This window comes from Tamandua tetradactyla, chromosome 8 (assembly GCF_023851605.1).
Source record: "Tamandua tetradactyla isolate mTamTet1 chromosome 8, mTamTet1.pri, whole genome shotgun sequence".
Taxonomy (NCBI): Eukaryota; Metazoa; Chordata; class Mammalia; order Pilosa; family Myrmecophagidae; genus Tamandua; species Tamandua tetradactyla.
Window position 1 is genome coordinate 79,027,016 of NC_135334.1, and position 8,483 is coordinate 79,035,498.

The 8,483-nt window shown below is 37.7% G+C and overlaps 1 protein-coding gene across 1 annotated transcript; it reads left to right on the forward strand.

Annotated features, from left to right (window-relative positions):
• The first annotated feature begins 4,194 nt into the window (after window positions 1–4,194).
• LOC143643599 (olfactory receptor 52E5) lies at window positions 4,195–5,142 on the forward strand. The gene has a single exon (XM_077112210.1). The coding sequence runs from the start codon at window positions 4,195–4,197 to the stop codon at window positions 5,140–5,142; it is 948 nt and encodes a 315-aa protein (XP_076968325.1).
• Window positions 5,143–8,483: the final 3,341 nt, after the last annotated feature.

Sequence of the window (8,483 nt, forward strand, 5' to 3'; positions counted from 1 at the left end):
CTTTGCAGCCCAGTTTTCACTTGACATTTATGTGACTGATTATTTGATTGCTGTTGGTCTCTGTCATTACTCTCTATGTACTGTGAGAGCAGGGCCCAGGTCTTATTTCATCTACCCCTACCTTGAACACTTATACTTGGCACCTAGTGGCTACCCGATATTATTTATGTGTTTGTGGAAATTGATAAGAGGTAATTTTCAGAATTGATGGGAATTAATGAGTGTTTGGGTATGAAGAGTAAGGGATGTGGAGGAGATGGAAAGTACTGAAGATGTCTCCAAGGTTTCTTTTCTTGAACACTGTGAGTGTAAGACCATTCACAAGAGTAGATGACATGGAGGAGGAAATGGAGGAGAAATGGCTTCAAGAGTAGAGATGGTAAATGAGATGTACTTCAGAAGATGTTGTCTAGAAATATATTTTTGAGAATCAACAGGAAAAATGTTCTACCTGCTGTCAGGCAATGAATGGAATCACCCTTGTGAGGTATATTGGGTAAGTAGAGTCTGTGGTCATAGATAGAATACTACATAAGGGCAAGCTGAAGGAAGATAAGGGGCAAGCAAATTTGAAGAAGCATTCTGAGTGGTAGGGGAATAAAAAAGATGGAGAGGGTGTTTTAAAAGCCAGAGAGAAGAACATGTCATGAAATTCTCAATTTATGTTAGCAGATGAGCAAATGACCATCAAGGACATAATCATCTAACAAGAATATTCAGCATGCCTATTATATGCTCAGGTATTGTGCTCAAGGGATGTACTGTAGAATATAAATACAGCAGAAAATATTTATCATTCCCTGGTTCTTGTCACACCACCTTCTAAATCTTTAATTATTTCTGATCTCAGAACCATAGGAAAGATGATGTTATAATAACGGCATGAGTCACAAGTCCAAATAAAACAAGGACTGAGAGCATGTATTCTTAGGCTACAATTAAAAATGATGATGGAGTAAATCAAAATTTATAAGCCTTACTGCAGTATTCCAAACTGTGTGTGTGTGTATCTGTGTATGTGTGTTTGTGTATGTGCGTGGGCCATAGATTCCAGCCCCAGAAGATGGAGATTTTGCTTGCTGATGATAAATAAACCTGTTAAAAACATTTTTAGTTTCTCAGTACATCCAGTAAAGAAGAAAGCCTATTGTATATCTTGAGTCTATAAATGCTTTTTTTTCACTGACAAGGGAACCTATACAACTTCTACATTGTTGAGTTAAATTATGGCGTAATCACTGGTCATTGTAAGTTAATTGGCTAATTATGACAAATTTAGATAGCAAATTTAAATCCCTACACTAAAAGTACTTTAGAAGCTTAAGTAAAAAACAAAACAAAACAAAACGACAATTCCCCATAGCTTAACATATTAGAAAATATAATTCCTGTAAAAACAGTCATAAGATTAAAAATAGCAATCATTGGATTGGAAGGTGGTATCATAGAAGAGATTCTGGATTTATAGCCACAAGAAACAATAAATATTTAAAATTAATCATTAGCTTGTACTTTACTCCTTTTGTTACATTCTTGATTCCACCAACTTTGGTGTTCTATAATCTTCCTATTTCTCTTACAGATTAAATAATTTAGCCCTGTGCTTCAAATTTTGTGTCAACACAGTTCTCTCTATAGTTTCCCCATCAATACAATTGATACTAATGTGACAATACTAGTGCGACTAGTGTAACATTTATTTTTTCTCTAACCTTTAGAAACAACCAATAGAGCAAATATTTTGAATTAATAATACATGTATTCCACAGTTAGAGAAATGATTATCATATTGGCATTTATGATTAATCTCTCTAGAAGCCTTATTTCAGAGGAAACACAAAAATGGAAAACTAAGCGGGAAAATATAATAGATCAGATTAACGATGTTGTCACCTGAAGATTATCAGTAAAAAGAAAATTAGATATAAAATTAGAAAGAGAAAAATACATACAAATAGCAGTAGATAGAAACTTTCAGAATAGAACCAAAAGGCCTTAAAAATTAGTTAGATAAAATGGAATAAGTTAGAATGAATGAAAAAATTAGTCCAAGTTTTCAAAAATTTGTAACTGGCACGATAGTTCATATTAATAGTAGAAATACAAAATACACTGCATGAGAAATAAGAACTTAAGGTCAGAAAATGGCAAATGGGATAAAAGGAGATGGTTTGTGGAAATGTATTTTCTTGTCCTCATCATTAGCAATAATGATGATGCTTACATTTATTTATAATTATTTGCAAGCAAATTTGACACGTCTCATGTCTATGACTTCTAATTCTCAGAACAGCTCCCCAAGGCCAATATTATTTTGCCCCCTGTGTGTGTGTGTGTGTGTGTGTGTGTGTGTGTGTGTATAATTAATTGCATCCATTAAAGCAACATCTAGAAAAGGTAACAAATGGTACTGTCCTGGATCTGACACTACCCAGACCCAGCAAACCCAACCCATGGCCCATACCCTACACTGGAATACATCCAGTCATGGTAAAGCTTCTGTGGTCGTTTAAAGCTGTATGTACCCCCCCAAAAATATGTTCTTTATTCTAATCAATTCCTGTGGGTATAAACCCATTGCAAGTAAGGCCTTTTGATGAGATTGTTTCAGTAAAGGTGTGTCCCACCTCAATCAGGATGGGTCCCAATCCTCTTACTGGAGTCCTTTATAAGAGAATGAAATTCAGATAGAAAAAAAAAAACAGCCATGGAAACAAGAGCTGAAATCAACAACATCCAAAAAAGAAGGGACAAACCAGCAGATGCCACTGCATGCATTGCCATGTGGCAGAGGAACCAAGAATAGCCAGCAGCTGGTCTTCAGGTAAAAAGCATCGCCATGATGATGCCTTGATTTGGGCATTTTCCTGACCTAAAAACCATGAGTGAATACATTCCCATTGTTTAACGTGAGCCATTTCATAGTATTTATTCTGAGTAGTCTAGGAAACTAAAACAGCTCCTAATTGTGACAGTCCCTGCCATGCTACAGATTGTATTCATGGCAGAGAGCCACTTACAACCCAGATTCAATCACAAGACATGCCAGACAGATCTGAATGTTACAATTACAATTTGGCTGCCAACTTGAACATATTCTCGCCCATCAGTACATTAGGGAAAATAGCTATACATTACTGCGAACTATAAGATGTCCCTAGCTGAGCCAATTACATGACCCTGCTACAACTTTAACTTAAAAAAAAAAAAATAGATATTAGCACCACCACTGTCCATGGGGCATGACGAGATTGTCCATTTATATAGTACAGCATGAAGAAGACAGAAAAGAAGATCATAAATCACAGATCACCTTAGGCACTGTAAACTATCCAGCAGCTTCCACAGTTAATGTGTTTAGGAAAATAGTGGTACCTTGTAGTTCTGGGGCGGGGGGGATGCATTGCCTTGATGAAATTGTGCAAGTCTCCCAATGGGTCTAGTTTTCTTAATTCCATTCCTTAGCTCAGACCAAGCACAAGTTGTCCATTGGGTTATTTTCCACATAGTATCTTCTAGGATGCTCAGTCTACTTTTCAAGAATGTATCAAGCCCTCAGCCATCAGACTGGCTATGGTATCTTCATGCCCTCAGCCATCAGACAAGCTATATTACCTCCATCTCAATACCAGTCCAGTGATATTTTACAAGCACACACACATTTCATTTTGTTTCTTCTTTACACCCTGATTAAAGATATCCTGAAAAATATATCCAATATATTATTGGGAAATAGGAGCTTCCTATACCTAAGATATCTGGTAGGGTTATTTGAAAGATTGGAGAATGATACATCTATGGGAAAATTAAGTCCTGCTGTATTTCCAAGAGACAGCTCTTTGGAATTAAATTAAATCAACAACTATCTGCTAATTTTATCTATCACATGTAGGTTTCTTCCTTAAAGCCTGAGGGGAAGATGGAAAGCAAAACATGCAAAGTGCAGAATTGCTGCTATTTGGAAATTTTCAGCACAGTTTTGTGTGCAGGTGAGACAAATATTGCAAAGTCAGAGTGTTTTTTAACTGTACCTAATTTTCCCTCTCTGGGTCTCCCTTGCGGTATTATGGAATTAAAGAATGGACTTTTCATTTCTCCAGGAAATAGGCAAGATGTTATGAAGGAGAAAAAGGTCTCTCACTGGAAGCAAGAAAAACCCTGCAATAAATGTGACTATAACCAATTCCCACCAACATGCTCCCGCTCAACAATACACAGATTCACCCCTCCTCCTTCCTTTTGATGGGGATCCCAGGGCTGGAAGATGTGCACGTCTGGATTGGCTTCCCCTTCTTTACACTCTATCTAATAGCCCTCCTGGGGAACATCACTATCCTGTTTGTGATACGAACTGAACGCAGCCTCCACCAACCCATGTTTTACTTCCTGGTCATGTTGGCCTGCACAGATCTGGGCCTGTCCACAGCCACCATCCCCAAGATGCTGGGCATCTTTTGGTTCAATCTCAGGGAGATCATGTTTGCTGCCTGCATCACACAGATGTACACCATCCATATATGCACTGGCCTGGAGTCTGTGGTGCTGACGGTCATGGCCATTGATCGCTATGTTGCCATCTGCAACCCCCTGAGATACAGCATGATCCTTACCAATAAGGTGATAGCCATTCTGGGTATTGTCATCATAGTCAGGACTTTGGTGTTTGTGACCCCATTCATATTTCTCATCTTGAGATTGCCTTTCTGTGGTGTCCGGATAATACCACACACCTACTGTGAACACATGGGCTTGGCAAAGTTGGCTTGTGACAATATTAGGGTCAATGTTATTTATGGCTTGATTGCTTTCTCTGTGGGATACATTGACCTCTCTGTGATTGGATTTTCCTATGTTCAAATCCTCCGAGCAGCCTTCCATCTCCCATCTTGGGATGCCCGGCTGAAGGCATTCAGTACTTGTGGTTCCCATGTCTGTGTCATGCTGGCCTTCTACCTGCCAGCCCTCTTCTCCTTCATGACACATCGCTTTGGCCACAACATCCCTCTTTACATTCACATCCTTTTGGCCAATCTGTATGTGGTTGTTCCTCCTGCCCTTAACCCTGTTATTTATGGAGTCAGGACAAAACAGATTAGAGACCGAGTACTAAGGATACTTAACCCTAAAAGCTTTGGCATTTAGCTCCAAGAAGAACATCCATAATATTTCAGTGGGACCATAATGAATCATTACAAAAATATATCCCGGACACATTTTCGCTAGACTCCTCCTCCATTCCTGCACAAGACAATACCGTTACATTTCCTCCCATTCCTCATAGTTTCAGTTCAATCCTATTGGAATTCAAAGATTCAAAGATTCCAAAACAATCTCTCCATTAATAGCACATTTAAAAACAGTGCTCCATTAAAAACACAAAAAATTCACACTTAAACTTCACTAATACGACAAAATTTCTGACGGAAGAAGGCTTTGCAAATAGTCATCCTAGTAATTGCCTTGAATGCCTTCTTTCCATATAGAGACCCTTCTAGTTTACACATCAGAAGTTGAAGTTAAAACCTAAAGAGATAATGTGGGATTCCATGAAAACCAATCAGGACACAATGGTAAGAGAAATTAATTAGTTGTCATAAGATCTAGATTTAAATCTAGGTTCTGGCTTTGACACTAGAAGTGTCACCTGAGATTAACACTTAAAAGCTTTCTGAGCTTCAGTATCCTTATCTATGAAATTCTATAGAGAAATATTAATTGGACATTGCAAATTCAAAATTTTGTCGTGAAAACCTTTGCAACCTGTAAACCATTAAAATATTTGCTAAATAAATAAATGAATAGTCAAACAAATAGAAACATAAATAAAGTAAGTGTTCATTAAAATATTTTCTACTGTGGATGTTACTTTTAATGTATGCTTCTTAAATCTAATTCTATTGTGCTAGTCACTGGTAGGAGGCAAGGTCTCCGGCACCAGATTACTCTCAGGACATGGAGTGTTTAAGGACTTCTCAGCCTTACCTTGGCCAGAGACTTTCAGTAAGTGACTCTAAAGCATGAAGAGATAAGAAGGTCTTATCTAGGGGTGAGGACTCTGAGAAGTCACATATCCTCATAGTCCTGGTTGAGTGAATCCTAAGGAAGTTGCTATAATAGCATGATTGCTCACATAGTATAAATTCTTTCTTATCAGGGAAGGGAAGCTGAATAAATGATTTCTTTGGTGATTCCAAAAGACACAAAATAATTAATGACATAGGCTTCTAACTGGAAATGGGATCCAGGCTGAAAAATAATGAAGGATGAGCAAGGAATATGCAAAGAAATGTCTAAAGTGATGGTAAAGTAAGCTGAGAAAGGAATTGCACTAAAGAAATGATACTTGAGCATATATATATATTGAAAAGTGGACATTTCTAACCAATAAAAATTATCCAGTTGATGCAAAAAGAGTTTCAAAAAACTGAAAATATCAATTAATGATGAAAGAAGATGAAAAAAAGTTCTTGCATATTTCCTTCTTAGTAAGATGGCAGGCCAAGATAGCTTTTCATATCTTCCCTATATTAACTCCTCAACAGCATATTTTGAAAACACTTCAAAATCACAGAACCCAAGGAAACCCAAAACCCAGCAAGGCAAACTCTATTTGATTTCAAGATCTGGGAGTCACCTGTGGCTTGATGCTTTGTCCTTCTGGACTGCTAGAACATCAGCCCTACCTTTTCCAAGCACTTGCACACTGGTCATACCTTCCCAGGATGCTGGGGCCTGGACCTCACCCTCTCAAAGCACTGGAGTGGGATCTTACTCTTCCCCAAAACTGGAGTGTAGACCTCACATCCCCCAAGCATTGGGATCACAGCTTAACTCTACCCAAATTGATAGGGGTCCCCCTTTCTAAAATCAGAGCAGATGGGCTGCTCACTGTAGATACAGGGACAGTTCTGCCCTTCCCGGATACCTGAGTAGATCCTCTCTCCTTCAATTTCTCCTTTCTCTGTCCCTTCAGTCTAGGATGGCAATGCTTCTGTTCACACAAATTTCACAAAACCCTTATTGGCGATGGATGTAGTCCAGAAGTGTCCAAACTGTCTGACGAAAGGACTTTCCTCAGATTCTTTCTAGATAAGTGCATTACTGATCCTTAATTCCTTTGGATCCAATGACTGATTGGATCCATGTTCAGGAACATCTTTTTTAGCAAAGGGTTGTTTGGTCACACACAGAAGAAAACCTGTTCTCTGGGGACTAACTTCCCAGAAGTCAAGGAGGGCCCTGATAAAACATCCTCTAACCCTAGTTTCATATCACACTCTTTGAATAGGATGAAAAATTTTCAGATCATCAATTGCTTTCTCCTTTGTGTTTAAGAGTTCAGTTCTCCATTTATATCTTTCCTCTTGCATTTCATTATAAGCGGCAAGAAGAAACCAGGCTGCACCTTCTACACTTAGCTTGTAAATCTCAACTAAAAGCCACTTTAACACAGGGATTGCCTTTCCTCCAGTTTCCAGTAATATATTCATTTTCTTTTCAAACCTCATCAAAGTATTCTTCACATCCATATTTCTACCAACAGTCTCTTCAAGAAATCTAGGCTTTTCCTAACAAGTGCCTCACAATTCTTCCAGCCTCTATCTATTACCTAGTTCCAAAGCCATTCCATCATTTTAAGGTATTTGCAATAGCAGCATCCCAGTTCTGGTACCAAATCTATATTAGTTGGGGTTCTCCAGAGAAACAGAGCTCATGCATGTCTGTGTGTGTGCATGCACATGTAGGCAAATATTGAAAGATTTACTACAGGGATTGGTTCATACTACTGTGGGGATTGGCAAGTCCAAATTCTGTACAACAAACCACAAGTTGGAAACTTTATGAAGGTGAATTTGATATCCCCAGGAGAAGCTGTAGGTTGGAAATGCTGATGAAAGTGACAAAGCGTTACCTAGGAGAAATAGGCTGTCTGAAGGAAAGATCGAAATTCTTCATTCTGACTGCTAGAATCCTCATTTCTTACTTTAAGCCTCCAACTGACTGGATGAAGAGACCCCTTTCATTCTTTGTTGGTTGTAAACAGCCATAGATGCAACCAACTGACTAAATAAAGATTTAAATATATATATGAAATGCATTCACAGTAACCATAGGGCCAGTGATTGATTGACTAAACAACTAGACACCATAATCTAGCCAAATAGAAACATGAAATTAACTGCCACAAATATATCAATAAATGCATGGATAAACAATCCCATAGATTTTGAGGTTAATGAAAAATGTTAAAATCTTATTTTAAATATTAATATTTCTTCACATGTTTATATTGCTTAATGTTTCTTAACATTTATAAATATGCAATACCTGTTACATTCAGAAACAGGTTAAGTTTATTTTCAGTCAGCATTTTCACATTATTTACTATGTATCAAATTGATGCAATGAAACTCAAGTAGAAAATTTAAAAAATGTTTATACAGAAAATGAGTTTTAATCATTATTACAAGTGATGCAATGTT